The following is a 16,920-nucleotide window of genomic DNA, read 5'->3' as shown; positions in this document are numbered from 1 at the left end:
GTCTCCAAGGGGTGTATCTGCTTAGCGCTATCTTTTGATTGGTTGCTTCTGTAGTCAGACCTTCTGGGAAGAAGCACATTATCAATAACTAAAACATTCACTGCTGCAGCAACAGCATCATCTCATAAGTTAAAAGTTTATCTAGGTTAAGATGAAGAGGGAAAGGATTACAGAGCCAGGGCAATGTTTATATTTTCGAGTCATAAGAGGTAGATACCCAGAGCTGGCAAGCCAATCATCAGGCTAACACTGATCAGCACGACATGTACAAGTTTATGCTCGAGGAGGAGGGTACCGGCAAATAGCTGCCCAGCCAGGTGGACAAGCTTGTAATACTGAGACCTGGAAAACACAAGTTGGGGCGATGCTTTATAGCAGATGATGTATTAATATATATATATATATATATATATATATATATATATATATATATATATATATATATATATATATATATATATATATATATATATATATATCGCAGAGTGGGAATACGACTCCAAAGATTTTTAATTCACTGTCAAGACCTCATTTAGGAGCAGCTTATGGATCTCAGCTTGGGAGCCAACATAAAAGAGCTTTATATAGCGACTTTGGTCACATTCAGAGTCGATTCTGTGCAAAAAAGTGCATTATTTATGACTCTGAGCTACTCCACTTATTGTAGAAGCACTCAACAGCATGGACACTGAGCAATCTCCCCACAAAGGACTATGTTGATGGATATGCTAATAATGAGCTTTTCAAACTCTTTACAGTCACAATAAGAATACTTTCTTTAGTGTCAAAACTTCTTTCATATAAAAATAAATATATTAAAATAATTAGGTGCATTAGAAGTATTAAAATGTAAGTTCATATAAATATACGTTAAGATCTGTAATGTTACATTGACTAGCATAATATAATCAACATATTATACCTGCAGATGTGGCCAAGAGGGCTCAAAATTTGGCTCATCCTCCTCAGGGTCAAACTCTGGATTATCACTAGGCGGTAGTGTGCGGAATATATTCACTGAGATCTTAAGACATGAAAAACAGGAAACTTGGATCAAGCACAAAATTTAAAACATTTTACTATATAAAACAGCACATACAGACCGCACTTAAAAATTACAGCACCTATTTGCCTACTGACATAGATTTCGTATTGAAATATTAAAGCAAGCAACCAGATTCTGAAAATGTTAGACTCCTGGCTGTCTCTACTGTCAAAACTTTCTGGTTTACTGTTTCATAAACTCACAACTCCTGACCTACTACATGTTCCAGTTTATGGATTCAAGAAATATTGAATCCAATAGATCAGTGTCATGCAGATAGCCTTTGCCAAAGGAGAGGCTAGCAGTGGCAGTCTACCAACTATACCTCCCTCAGTATATACTGCAATTCTCATAAACAGCAAAAACAAAGGGAAGAAATTAAAACCACACTTGGCGTTTCTGGAGTGCGCAACAAAGTGCACAGAAAACATACGTTTTGTTGCGCATTACGTTAATGTGCTACAAACATGCGCAGTGCTTGCAGGGCAGTTAATTGCTAATGGCATCCCAAGTGTGGTTAGCCGACATGTGTTTGGACCTTTTGTTGTACAGGAAAAGCACTGCGAACGCACCAAAACAGTGAAAAAACTCTTCACACCCCACAACGAAAAGGTTCTGGAGTTTCTTTGTACACTTGTCAAGCATAGGGCATCCCATTCAAGTGAAATGGCTACCCTATGTGCGATGTGTGGAAATGTGTGAAAAACGCTCAAAACAAAATGAGAGTTCCTGCTACACAAGGATGTGAATGCAACCTAAGCCTTGATCAATAATTAAATATATAATTTTCATGTATTAATATACAAATGTAATTGCAGTGGAATACAATGCTATATCTACTTGAACACTACATACAGTAGAAAGGTGTTTTTTCCCCTTCTTGCCTAAAAGGTCCCCTTAGATAACAGTGGTACACATAGTCTGGGTCATAGAAGGTCAGTTGGGCCATGTGCCCAGCTGGTAGTCAAACCGAGGCCAATCTAGGCCAGTCATATTTATTATGAACAAGGTCAACATAAAACAAGTAGATTTCGAAGAAATTAGAAATCTCCAGCACTCCCTTGACAAACTCAAAAGCTATTTTACATTCTCAGTTTATAGATACGTACATAATTTTTTTACCCACCACCTCGAATTAAGGTTCTAATCACACATGCTAGATGCAGAAGCACAGGCAGTGCCTGAGGCTTGTACCCTGCTTTCTCCAAAGCACCGGGCTGCCATCCAGATCATTTCATCTGCTCTCTGACTCTGAGCAACTGAAATTAGCTTGAGTTCAGTGTCAAATGTCTCCAGATGCAGCAGTCTGCATTTATTTTATGTTCAGTGAACCATTCAGGGGGTATGTGTTGTGTCAATCAACATGATGTGCCGCTCAAGTCTCAGTCCAGGAAAATTAGCGCAGATACTCCAAAGTGAAAAAAGAAAAAAAATTATATATATATAATATAACATCATGGTCAGGGCACTCACAGGTACTTGAAAGAGCATAAATAAGCCAAGGCTTTATTTACTGTGACAAGCCAAAATGTTGGTGAATACAGCCTTGGGTTATTATGCTCTTTCAAATACCTGTGAGTGCCTTGATCCTAATCTTAGCTTGAAATATATACAGTATATATAAATATATACATAGTGGGACAAACAATAATTAAAGCCCAGGATTGCTGCTTTTTACATATATTATTAAAAAAAGTAACAAAAAACATACAAAGAATGTTCCATTCCAGCAACAGTTTCCAGAAAAGGCAGAGAGCGACCTTTATCAAGCAGGGACAGACTGTCCACCATTTTTAATCCTTCTGTTAGAAAAATAGTTCTGCTGGTTGTCTGGATAGAGTGCTATTCGGATTCTCCCATTGGAAATTCTGTACCCGTCAAGATTCCTCAGCCATTTTTACTCACCATTTTGATAACCTCTGGGTAAACAGGCTCTATCAGGACTCCCCTGTTGGTGGCAATACATTCTACCAGTTCATTCAGTGCAGCCCTCTTGATCTCTTTTCCCTTCAGGTCGGCCACACAGTCCATAAAATGGAAGAGAACTGAGCATTGCTGCAACTTCTTACAGAATAGGTCATGAAGTTCAGAAACAGGAGCATCTATTGACAAAAAAAGAGGCAAAGAAAACAATAATTCCATAATTAAACACTATGTTGCTTTGCATTAGTTACTAACATTAGATGAGCAGAAGCTATTTTTTTGTGGCTTTAGAGAAGGAAGACATAAAACTTCTGTCAGCTCTTATATATTTGTCTGGGACCACATTTGGGAGATTTTTTCTCAATTCCTGTCTGTGTGACAAGAATAAGGGGTGCGGTAGTCACAAAAATAGGCAAGCACAGACAGCACTAAGAACACTATCAAAAATTAGAACCCTTTTTTCAGTGTATTAAAATATGTCATTTCATTCCCCTTTGGAGAACTATCCCATCACTTCCCTTCCAGACAAAAAGTGAGAGGAGATCTCCCCAACAGTTACATAGATGACATAGTACTGGACAGATGTCCTTACCTTTCCCCACTCTGCTGAAAATAAACATTTCTGGCTGGGGTTCTGCACGTCCCGATAAAGGCTGAGAATTTCTGTTTTATCACTCATCAGTGGCAAAAAGTAATGTTCACTGCCTTTCCTATTTGCTCATTAAAGAATTATACTTAGAAGAATAGCTGCTCATACCATTACTACAGGGCATAACATCTTGATGTATTGGCACTTAAAGTGTACCTGAACTCAAAAATGAATATTAAGGGTCCTTTCACATATGCTTGTCGCCCATGTTTAGCAGGGGATCCATGAACAGATTTCCTGCTGTATTGGACATGAACGGGACGGATGTCAAACTACCGCCAATCTCGTTAGGTCTGAAAAACAGAAAAGGACGCAGTCCTTTTTCATTTTTTTTTTCCAGACCTGGACAGATCTGGAGGTAGGTAAATGTAAACAAACTCATATCCATATACATTCCCCTACCCAAAGACTTGCATGGAGCTTCCGATAAGATGCGTCTGTCAGTTTTTCAGGCGGTCCTGATCAGAAGCTCAATGCAAGTCTATGGGCAGGTGGATGTAAAGCCTATGTAGCATTTAGAAATGTTCATTGGATTTGTGCAGCAACTTAAAATGTACCTTTTGAATTCCTCCTAAAAAATAGCAGTGCACTTCCTGGTACAGTGTAAAGTGATCAAGCACTCCTGTGCCTACAGCAGTGTTTCTCAAACTTTTTTGTCTTGCGGCGCACCAAAAAGATCTAAAAATTTTTACGGCACACCTGAAAAGATTCAACAATTTTTGTAGTGAAGAACGTATTTATCTTTACATATATATTTAATTTTAAATTTAATGTGAAGGATGTGCCTGATTTCCAGACCAAATCAGATGGAAGCGAGGCTCCAAAGTCGACAAACGGAACAAACAAATAGAACGGTCTCTGTTATTATAATACAGTATAATTAGGGCGAATAAGTTCTCCTGAGATCTCACACAAGTCTCACGTTACAAAAAGAACCAATGAATGACAGACTGACAGAGATTGCGTTTTTATATATGTTACTTTTTTAACTTTTGTGACATTGATTTACCATTTAATTTTTCGATATGTTCCAGTTTTCAAAACACTAGCAATTTTAAATATTTTTCAAAACTGCCACGGCACACCTGCAAATCTCACGTGGCACACTAGTGTTCTGCGGCACACAGTTTGAGAATCACTGGCCTAGAGCCTCATAGCTGTATATATAAAGTGTGAAATCGAATGCACTGCTGTCTCTTACTGGTCTTCTCAGGAGATCTGGAGTGAGACTGGGTGAGGTCATTGCTGTGCTGCTCACCGTCCTCCTTGTTGAAGGCTCTGTCAAGAAGCAAAACCCTGCCTTTACTAAGAAGTCTGACTCCACACAGAGGCACAGTGCAGAAAAAGGCATAGCAAGTGAGTAATGGGGAAATATTAGCTGCAGGAAGACCACAGGCAATACCAGTTGTAAGCAGGTGCAGTTAGCTAGTCTCCCACTAGGTGGCTGTGTTCCAGAATAGTGTGGTAATAGGGAATTATGTAAGTGGGTGTTAGGTCCCTTTTAGACTGTACCTTCCTGTAGTGGTGTAATGGGTGGAGTTAGTGCCAATATATATATATATATATATATATATATATATATATATATATACCAGGTTGGGAGGAAACTGGGACAGTCCGGTTTGAAAGCCAGATTACCCCACCAGCCTACACTCAGAAGAGCTAGCTGTAGTTGTCCTGTCTCACTAAAATGGTCTAACTGAACTGGGAACGCCATGCATAAGGCCTTTTAGGCCAGATGAAGTTTTCTCTGTGTGAGTGCTAATCCACCTGGAGATCCTGGGAGAAATGTACAGACACTAGTGGAGTAGCTGTAACAGTCCTGTCTCTGGAACCACATAAAGGGAGTCGTGAACTGGATGTAATAAGCCCACTGGGCAAGTCTGAGCCCTCTCAGTGAGTACTAATGAGCCTGGGGAAGAGAGAGTTCCTAAGGTGAGCGATTGGAGCTCCTGCTGCTGTCAATCAAATAATGTGACGAGGAAGCCGGGGCAGGGCAGAACCATGCCCTCTGTGTCTACAGGCATATGCAGTGTGACCCGGGATCGAGCCCACAGGTGTGCCACAATAGGAAGCGGTTTCCCCTGGTGGCACACTGAGAAGATTAGGAGCCAGGCGCACCGGCGGTGGATCCGAGAAGAGGAGAATTGGGGCTGCTCTGTGCAAAAGCACTACACAGGTATAACATGTTTATAATTTTAAAAAATTACCCTTTACCATCACTTTATAGTATTTAAAGCCAAAACTTTCTTTTAGCTTTGGCATCCTATAAAGATTATTGTTGTCCAACCTAGAGAGGCAGTAGTGCAGTAGTGATAAGGCTGTAGCTTAATAAGGTCCTGACCTAATATTAACAAAGCTCTAAATCTTGTTTTTATTAGCCCTCAGGAAATATTTGTCGATTGCTGTCCGAATGTGAGGAACTAGTAGAGTGGTCAGAAAACTGTAGCTTAGTGAGGTCTTGTCTATTGAGAGAAGAAGCATTCTGTAGTACACTGAGTAAAAAGTTGGGCCTTGAAACGATGTAGTACCCATCTGTTGCTGTTACAGCAGACTAATAAAAAAGTACCTGAAAGAAAGATCTTGCTCTAATGAGGTACAATTGCTACTATAAAAAGTCTACACCTTGTTTCTGGAACTGCCCTTTAACCCTAAAATTCCTATGTTCTCAAAGAACCAAAAGCACCACAGTCTGCAGGAAGTAGTGCTTTCGACATTTTTTTAAAAAAACAAAGCCATAACGTCCAGCGGGATGCCTGGGAGTAAAGACAGCTGCAGGTGGAAGTTCCAGCCGACCAGCACTGGGAAACACTGTGTCTCTGATCCAAGATGGAGAGCTGTGCTGTCAGGATAAGCATGGAATACAGGCAACCAGAAGTGATGTCAGAGTGGGCAGGACATGTTTCAGAGCATGCCCAGTCATTCCTTCTTCAAACCAAACCAAGTCCTGTTTGGGGACATGCCGGCTGGTCACTCGGGTATAACAGTGGGACGGGTCTCCCGGTGGGATGGGAGACCTGGGCGGTCTCGACTGCCAGCTCTAAAAAATGGTACTTGGGAGATGCCCCTGGCTGCAGGCATCTCCTCGGTACAACCACTTCAACAAAATGACATACAGGTACGTGATTTTGCTTGAAGTGGTTAAAGTGTTTTATTACTGCACTTTGAAGCACCTTCTTCTCTGCTTTGCTTTTCCTATAGAGTGTGCTTCCCTCTTCTGAAGTGCTGCTATGGTTCATTAATCACATTTCAAGAGCCAGCCATGTACTTTTTTTTCACTAGACTGATTTTAGCCATTATTCTGAATATTCATTATCCATCATGTTTGCCTTAGGGACTGAGGCTCTATTCACACTAATGCGTTTTTGATGCATTTTGCATTTTGCAGAAATGCAGGGAAATTTTTTAATATGGGCTCCTATGGAACATCTTCACATTAATGCATTTTTGTGGCTCTGCATTTTTCGAAAGGGTCAGGGACTTCTTTAGACGCAAAATGCAGCGTTTTGCATGTAATAGACTTCAATGGAACCACATCCAAAACGCAGGTACCATGTTTTTCCAGCGATTTTGCCACGATTTGCATTTTGCGATTTGTGGGGTTTTTTTTAGCTGTACATTCACTTTATATAACTGGTTACTAAGGAGGGGACCAGGAAGCCGGTCGCCACATCCTTAACAACGGATGAGTCATCAGCGGGCTTCCCCAAAGAATGTAAAAAAAAAAGAATTGCCGGCTAAAAAAAAAAATTGCGAAAAAAAAAATGGCGCGGGGTCCCTCCCAAAATCTATACCAGACCCTTATCCGAGCATGCAGCCTGGCAGGTCAGGAAAGGGAGGGGACGAGCAAACGGCCCAACCCCTTCCTGAACCATACCCGGCCGCATACCCTCAACATGGGGGGTGGGTGCTTTGGGGTGGGGGGTGGAGAGCCCCCCCTGTTGATGGGGACAAGGGTCTCTTCCCGACAACCTTTGCCCGGTGGTTGTCAGGGTCTGCAGGCGGGGGGCTTATCCATCGTTATCTAAGACATTGCTTGACATCAGTGCAGACAGATCAGCAGGACGCAGCATCAGAGGAGGGTCGTCGACGGGAGCGGGACTCAACATCGAAGGAGGGTCGTCAGCTGGTGTAGGACTCAGCATCGGAGGAGGGTCGTCGGCTGGTGCAGGACTCAGCATCGGAGGAGGGTCGTCGGCTGGTGCAGGACTCAGCATCGGAGGAGGGTCGGCGGCGCCAGAGGAAGGAGAACACCGGACAAAGAAGACAGGAGAAAGAAGAAGAGTGGAAGAAGAAGCAGCGGGAGAAGGAGAAGCCCGGAGGAAGAAGAAGATATTTTTAATTAAAGACTTTTCAAAAGTGGCTACTGTATTTTTTCACACTACACTACTTTTTTTTTGTTGAAATGATAGGGGTACCATACTCATTCACATGGGGGGAGGCCGGGATCTGGGGGCCCCCTTGTTAAAGGAGGGCTTCTAGACTCCGATAAGCCCCCCACTCTTGTCCCCATCAACATGGGGGCAAGGTGTTTTGGGGTGGGGGGGCACAGAGCCCCCCTTCCCCAAAGCACCAACCCCCCCATGTTGAGGGTATGAGGCCTGGTATGGTTCAGAAGGGAGGGTGCTCGCTCGTCCCCTCCCTTTCCTGACTTGCCGGGTTGCATGCTCGGACAATGGTCTGGTATGGATTTTGGGGGGGACCACACGGCATTTTTTTAAAAAAATTGGGCGTGGGGGAGTCCCCTCCAAATCCATACTAGACCCAAGGGTCTGATATGGACTTGGGGGGGACCCCACACTATTTTTTTTCACTATTTTTTTTTACCGGCAATTCCTTTTTTTTTACATTTATCAGGTAAACCAGCTGACAGCTGATGACTCATGGGTTGTTAAGGATGCAGCGGCCGGCTTTCCAGCTCCCTCCTTAGCAACCAGTCATATAAAGTGTAAAAAAAAACGCAAATCGTGGCAAAATCGCAGTAAAAACGCGTGTCCAAAAACGCGGCAAGCACCGCAAAAAGCACTGCGGAAACCCTGAAAAGCAACATGCATAGATATTAATTGAGTCTAAGAGATAGAACAATACATACAAGTTCCAGAAAACCCCCATGAAAGTCAAAGACCTCTCGTGTGTGTGCAAAACACTACAAAGACATATGATTCCCCAGCATTGTTTTCTAACTCTCATGTTTACTCTACTAAAAAACTCAACATGAGATTAATGGCCACCTAGAGGCTGCCTTTTATGCTAATCAAATTATAGGAGGGAACCTCCCTTTAATGTGTTGTCACTTCCCCTCATGGTGGGGGGTACTCAGAGGTCTGGCCTTTTTCCTTTTTAAACTGAGGAGAAGCAGTTCAGGATCCAGGTCTGTGTGTAAAGCTTTGAAGAGAGCATAGAGTGGGAATATGTCCTACTCTGGGAGAAGGGATGCCATGAGGCCTAAAGAGTAGCTATACGGAAAGCTTTTCTAAAGTAGGTGAGCACCTCAGCAACCCCTCTCAAATATTTTAATGGAACTCCTAAGATTCATTACAGCCATGCTATAGAAGTTTATACCAAGTGCCTTGGACTCTGAGTTGCCATTTTTGGAACTGTTGCTGGAGTGTAATGTCAACTGCATGGTACTATTAGAAGACACAATCTAATTGTATGTCTGTAAACCATTTTAGTACTTTTAATAAAACTGCATAAAGCCAATACAATGCCTACTTATCAACTGTGAATTAAAAAGTGAAGTTAAGTAATGTGTGCAGGACACTCCGCTATGCAATGCTAAGATGAGTATACCAACCAGTGTGCAAACTTGGTGGGCCTGGGAGCTCGTGGTGGTTAGGGGAGGTAGAGGCCCTCCTGGTGATGCAATAACTCCTCCTCAGTATGTCACATGCCAGGTAGCTTTGTCCCCTACATTTCAAGGGCCTCAGGTGTGAGCCCTAACCTACAACCTCATTAAGTCACAACATATGCTGTATAAGATTGAGCTCTAGGCATGCAGGGAGTGGATATGGTTTAGGGGTGGAGAAAAGATGGTCTACGGCTCCCCATAGTGCACAGGTATAGAAACTCTTAGAGACTGCAGTAAGCACCAGGAACAAAACAGATTCTTCATTTTCTTTTGGGTGCCTCGTTTTACTGTATGGCTCCAGCTGCATAGTTCAGAGTGGCAGCTAGGACACGCATACATGATAGCTTTAGTCAGTGATGCAGAACAAGTATAATTTTTTCCCTAGGGCTGTATTGTCGATAACCCCATCAGATACAGCGTTTTAGGAACTTTATGTGAAATAAATATATAAATATATTTAAGAACAGATATGTGGGCATGTGCTAGAAGTATGTATGTGTGGTTGTGTTGAGAAATGATTTTTAAATGTTGCTGTTGTAAAGAGTATCTTGATAAATTTTGTGTATTATACAATGGCAATAAAGTATTATCTATCTATCTATCTATCTATCTATCTATCTATCTATCTATCTATCTATCTATCTATCTATCTATCTATCTATCTATCTATCCTTACTCTAATGTTTCTTTTTACTGGATGGAGGTAATCATGAAAACATAAAATAGAGGTGCAAAAATTGGGGAGGCTTGTAGCTGCTCCAGAAAACTGGAATTGTTCTCTCCTAGGAGAAGGCACATATAATTCAGTTTGGGGAGGCGTAGTATCCATATATCTTTTCATCACGCCAGTTCTGCTTTCATTCCTATAGATAACCCTACTGGTAACTGATAGTCATTCTAAAAAAAGGTAGGTACCATATTTTTTTTTCATACTGGCAAAAAAAATGCCTGTGCATGGCAACCTGGTTCAGTTCAGTTATAAATCTACTGGATTCTGTCTAGTAATACCATGTTCATTATGACAAGAGCAGCCATGTCCACAGGCAGATACACATAATAACACAATCCATCTCCATCATGTAAGCCATTACCCTTGGTGAAGGGTAATGCCATATAATTATATGAAAGGTTTTAGGTATATATAAATCAAGGGCACAAATCGAGCTGTATATATTCAGTACCAGTATAGACAGAAAAAATCAAGATGCATCTATTGTACTTATGGATGAGAATGATCTTTTTTACCTTACTCCTCATCAATCTGTAAGTGAAGAACTCTGATCAGCTTTCTGTTCCCTAGGCAATAATATACAGTAGGTTCCTCATAGTGGAGGGGGTCTGTCAGGTCCTAGAACATATGCTGTTGCAGTGTACAGACATGAGCCGAGCCATCAAAGCCTTCCTATATACAGAAAAATCCAATGAAGCCCCCCAATTCCTTACTGCTGGGGCACAAACTTTCTGAGATTGGAAAAACACGAGATGGAAACTTCAACAATTTGTAAACAGCGGTGGCGGCACAGACAATAAATTACTTTGGCCTTCAATCATTCTGTATGACCAAAGGCTGGGGGTCATTGTGCACTGCCTGCACATGGTTGAGGTTTACATCTCCCCCTGGCCCTGAATAAGTCATTTACTAGCTAGGTGCAGATGGATCCTGTGTAAATTTATATACCTCTGTACATGAAGCCTTAGTTCAAGACACACTCTCACCATATCTTCAGTCACATCTCCCATTACCAGGCAGATCATAAATACTTTATGCATGCACAATGTATTTTCATGCATGGCCAACAAAAGCAAAAATGTATACTTAAGACAACCCTACACCCATCATTTATGCAAAGTATTTTAAATAAGTAGGCTAAAAAATCAGGTCTGACAAATACCTGAAAATGTAAGTTTATTGAGTGGTCACAAGACCACAATTACTCCTTTTACATAATCTTTCTGCAGAGTGGGGCCCAAGAGGAATGTAAACTGTCAATTTCAGACATCTCAAGTCTCCCGTGAGGTGCGGGAGACTCTGGCATTTCTGCGGCGGCTCCCGCGCACCCGCAAGCACCTCCCGATGTCCCAAGAATGATCAGTGTGGCGGGGAACAGCTGTGAACACCAATCTCATTTGTATTGATTTTTAGCTGACAGCCGCTTCTCCTTCTCTCCCTCCTGCGGCTGTCAGCTAAACAGTTATACAGGGAGATCGGTGTTCACAGCTGTCCCTCCAGCCGCACCGATCATTCAGCATGTCCTTCTCTGCCCCTGAGTTCTCCTCCGCCCCCCCCCCCCCCGTCCCCCGCAACTGGCTCCCCTCCTCTCCCGCTGGTGGCGGGGGAACTAGTAATTGGACACAGTGATCGAGATCGCTCCTGTGTCCTGTGATTACTAAGCAGAGTAAACTGTGTTCAACTCTCAACTCTGCTCAGTTTATGAATGAACAGGAGCCACTGTCTCCTGTTCATTCATCTTTAGTGCTGAGGAAGGGACTGGGGAACCTGTGTCCTCAGTCACTTTGTCTGTCTCAAAGGGGAGATTTCAGGGTTCTGTTTAGACCCCTGACATCTCACCAACTCCCCCCCAAAAAATATAAAAAAAATATTGTAAATATTTTTTCTAAAAAATGAAAAAGTGTAAAAAAAAAAAAAAAAACAAAAAAAAAAAAAACTACTGACACCCTCCCCTGCCCTACCAACACTGTCCACTGCCCCAACACCCACCCCCCAAAAACGCATTGTGAATTTTTTTTTTAAACAAATTAAATTGTAAAAAAAAATCAATTATTATAAATAAAAAAACTACTGACACCATCCACTGCCACATACCACCCACCCCCACCCCCTTCCCTAGAAGCACTGCGAAAAAATATTGAAAAAGTGATTTTAAAAAAATGTTGCCACGGGGGGGTGGGGGGGGGTATGCGGGCGCGAAGCGCCACCTCCTAGAAATGAGTTTGCCACCTCCCTGAAATGAGTTTTTGCAGGTTTGGATGTCTGCAATTTAATGATTTTAGTTAACATAAACTTTAATGATTGCTGTTGTTTTAAATCTGCTTCAGGTAGGACTCATACCTATCAACATTGCAATGGACACATAGCTGAGCCCTTCTTGTTTGATTGGAAACAACTGGAATACAGAGACAGTAAATTACATAATAACCATGTAGTTCTACTAGGAAGAAGAATACATTAGTAATACCACTACCATTACTGGAACAACTACATGAAAATGGTTGTTGCCCCTACAGTATGTCTGCATAAACAAAATTCGAACTCCCCCACTTAAAGCGGGGGTCCACCTATCGTTTTTTTTCTTTGGAGTTCATTCACAAACTTTTCTTCTCATGATTATCTACTCACATGTTCTGTGTGAGCCACTAATTCACTACTACCACTACATTTTAACCTGCCTACAGGTGTTTAATGTGTCATTTCATGGGGCTTTTGACACATAGGAGTTTCATTACTAGTAGTTACTCATTTGCTGTTTACTTATTGGTGTCTTGAGGAAGAATTTTGTAAGGCAACAGAAACTACCCAAATGATCCTGATCTAAAGTTTACATACCACAGTTCTTAATACCGTGTATTGCCCCCTTTAACATCAATGACAGCTTGAAGTCTTTTGTGGTATTTGTGGATGAGGCTCTTTATCTTCTCAGATGGTAAAGCTTCCCATTCCTCTTGGCAAAAAGCCTCCAGTTCCTGGAAATTCTTGGGCTGTCCTGCATGAACTGCACGTTTGAGATCTCCCCAGAGTGGCTCAATGATATTGAGGTCAGCAGACTGAGATGGCAACTCCAGAACCTTCACTTTATTCTGCTGTAGCCAATGACAGGTTGACTTGGCCTTGTGTTTTGGATCATTGTCATGTTGGAATGTCCAAGTATGTCCCAAGCGCAGCTTCCTGGCTAATGAATGCAAATGTTACTCTAGGATTTTTTGATAACATACTGCCCTCATCTTGCCATCGACTTTGGCCAAATTTCCTGTGCCTTTGTAGCTCACAATCCCCAAAACATCAGTGATCCACCTCTGTGTTTCACAGTAGGAATGGTGTACCTTTCATCCTAGGCCTTGTTGACACCCTCCAAATGTAGCATTTATGGTTGTGGCCAAAAGCTCAATTTTGGTCTCATCACTCCAAATGACTTTGTGCCAGAAGGTTTGAGGCTTGTCTCTGTGATGTTTGGTGTATTGTAAGCGGGATACTTTGTGGCATTTGCATAGTAATGGATTTCTTCTGGAGATTCGACCATGCAGCCCATCCTTCTTCAAGTGTATATCTTGAAACAACCACACCACATGTTTTCAGAGAGTCCTGTATTTCACCTAAAGTTATTTGTGGGTTTTTCTTTGCATCCTGAACAATTTTCCTGGCAGTTTTGTCTGAAATTATAGATTGTCTACCTGACCGTGGTTTGGTTTCAACAGAACCCCTCATTTTCTACTTCTTGATTAGAGTTTGAACACTGCTAATTGGCATTCTCAATTCCTTGGATATCTTTTTATATCCCTTTCCTGTTTTATACAGTTCAACTACCTTTACCCGCAGATCCTTTGACAATTCTTTTGCTTTCCCCATGACTCGGAATCCAGAAATGTCAGTGCAGCACTGGATGAAAGATGCAAGGGTCTGTCAGGAGTCCAGGAACTCATTGATCTTACACTAATTACAAGCAAACAGATCAGAGGTGAGGATGGTTACCTTTAATAATCACTCAAACCCCTTTATGTCAATTTGTGTGCATGTTATCAGGCCAAAATCACCAGGGTATGTAAACTTTTGATCAGGGTCATTTGGGTTGTTTCTGTTGCCATTATGATTTAAAAAGAGGAAACACAGTTGATTGATAATAAATGGCTTCAGCCAAACACTAACCATGAGTGAAAGAAAAGTTTTTGTGTTATCATTCATATTCTCTGAAAAATGGGCAAGAAATCATAAATTCTGCCAGGGTATGTAAACTTATGAGCACAACTGTGTAGATAATTTTTTGCATTTTGCCAGATGTGTTGCTTGCTTGGGCAAGATATCATTCAAGTTTATTTGGAATGTCATCTTTGCACTGTACAAGGTAGAGCACAATATACTTGAGTAGTTATCAGTGAATGTAAGAAAATACCTTTTCTTTTGTGGAGACTGAGCTTTAGTAGGATCTCAAAGATAAGGGTAAATTAAGCCCAGGAGCTGTCAGACCTACCATTGCAACCTTTAGGAAGATATTTCCTGCTCATTGTTCCCTTTATGCAACTGGTACGCTTCGTTATCTGACTGCATTAATCAGTTTTGATGCCACTGGAAGGATGGTCTTCAGCTAGTTTTTTTATAGCTTCAGGATTCCAAAATAACATTGCTAGGTGTGAATACATTTAATTTTTTTTACATTGTTTAACACTTCACTGCATTTCAGCTTATATAGTTCATCTGTGATTTTTCCTTTGATTAGTATGTGGCTTCCTTTTGTGACAATACAACTATCACCTCTGAATGTCACCACATATCCTTGCTTATGCAGGCCATAAACAGAGCAAATTCCTTTCCTACAACCACAGACAGTGTTGATAGGGGAATCCCTACCGCTGAGCCATTGTATTCTCCTGGTGGGGGGAAAACATTCTTGCCAGGAGAAGCTATACCAGCTGCTAGCGATAATTGCAATTAAAATCCGGCAGACTGGTTGTACCCAAGTTGATCAATCGATCAACTTGGTACATTCATCCTGCTAATGCATGGTTCTAATCTCGACCAGTTCCTGCTGAACCAGCCACGATTCAAACTGTCTATGGTTGACCTTAGTGAGCTTCTTCACTGGCAAGTGGTTAATTGTAAGAGTAGGAACATATAATACATCTTTGATAGAGGGCAGTCCTTCTCCTTCCTTCTGAGATCATATATTATCCATTAGCTCTTCTAATTCTTTCTGTCTTTCTTTAATCGAGCTGAGTACAAACATTTTTATGCACCAGGTAAAAAATTATGAGTGGGTCCTCTTTGGAGTAAAAGGCACATGCAGTATCTGAAGCATCTTGCATTTCTTCCCTGAGATTTTTGGTGTTTTGTTGTGTAACTAGCCTCTTTTGCTGATTCATTCTTGATTTCCAAATCAACCTGACTGTTTGCACACAAAACATTTATGTGTTTCACACTGCATATCACTGTTATTGTGGTCACTAGAGTAGAGAGCATATTTTTGCTGATAGGGTAATGTCGGGGACAGTATAGCTTGCAGGGGGAATTTACAGTCTGCTAATGCCTATAATGCCTACACTGTACTTTACACATCTTTAATTTGTTCTCATGACCCTACTGTGCATTACACACTCCTGCCCCTATGCATTCTGTGCATTTCATATTACTGACTTCAGCACCATGTGCATTACACACCCTGGACCCCTGCACTCTGCATTATGTATTCCTAAACCCAACGCAAAATGCACCTTCGCCTGTGCACACAAAAATCCTTGCACTCGCCCTGGCTTTTTGGAGAATTAAGCCAACTTGTATCTAATGAAGTTCCAAATAATATGAAAAGCCAAAAGAGGGTTATAACCATTCCACAAAAAATAAATAAATGGCTGGACATACACTTTAGGACATTTCTCAAACCGGTTTCCATGGAGCTCTAGGGTTACTCCTAAAGTTGCTATGGGTTCCTTAAGCAGTGAGCAATGGCAAATTGATCTGCTGCCTACAATGACCACAAGTGCAAGGGTGCACTTCTTCTCTGACCACTTGTGTTAAGGGACACCACAACACAATTTATACAATCTGTTTTTTTTCTTTTATCATTATCATTTAAATTTTAAGATGACTACTGAAAATGTGTTTGTGTAGAGCAGGGGGTGTAAAAAAAGAATCTGCCCTGGTATCAAATATGCTTGGTATGTTATGTTATATGATTCTTATAATTTAAGAATGTTAATAATTCTACAATTTAGGCTTCATGTATACGGGACGTTTTTACAACCTCTCCTGAATGATTTAACTTGACAGATAGTAACCCACATTTAAAACGTCAGTTTTGCCGCATTTACATGCCACGTTTGTCCCAGAAGATTTGGCTGCTCAATGACCAGGCCATTTTTCGCGATACGGCACTGCGTCAATTTAACTGACAACTGCGCGGTCATGCCACGTTGTACCCAAACAAAATTGACGTCCTTTTTTTCCCACAAATAGAGCTTTCTTTTGGTGGTATTTGATCACCTCTGTGGTTTTTATTTTTTGCGCTATAATCAAAAGAAGAGCGACAATTTTGAAAAAAACACAATATCTTTTACTTTTTGCTATAATAAATATCCCCAATTTAAAAAAAAAACAAAAAAAAAAAAACACATTTTTTCCTCAATTTAGGCCGATATGTATTCTACATATTTTTGGTAAAAAATAAAAATCGCAATATATTGATTGGTTTGTGCAAACGTTATAGCGTCCACATTTATGGCATTTTT

General features: G+C 41.2%; 1 protein-coding gene across 2 annotated transcripts in view; it reads right to left on the bottom strand.

Annotated features, from left to right (window-relative positions):
- PPP2R5B (protein phosphatase 2 regulatory subunit B'beta) overlaps window positions 1-16,920 on the bottom strand; it is a 142,348-nt gene that overhangs the window by 74,943 nt on the left and 50,485 nt on the right. For both annotated transcript variants that reach the window (XM_073604873.1, XM_073604872.1), the window contains exons 3-4: window positions 2,951-3,147; window positions 923-1,024 (exon numbers count right to left, since the gene is read on the bottom strand). In XM_073604873.1, coding sequence (XP_073460974.1) covers window positions 923-1,024; window positions 2,951-3,147 — 299 coding nt within the window. The remainder of the gene's footprint in view (window positions 1-922; window positions 1,025-2,950; window positions 3,148-16,920) is intronic.

This window comes from Aquarana catesbeiana, linkage group LG11 (assembly GCF_042186555.1).
Source record: "Aquarana catesbeiana isolate 2022-GZ linkage group LG11, ASM4218655v1, whole genome shotgun sequence".
NCBI lineage: Eukaryota > Metazoa > Chordata > Amphibia > Anura > Ranidae > Aquarana > Aquarana catesbeiana.
The sequence above is the reverse complement of the archived record's forward strand: the minus strand, read 5'-3'. Positions and strand labels throughout refer to the sequence as shown.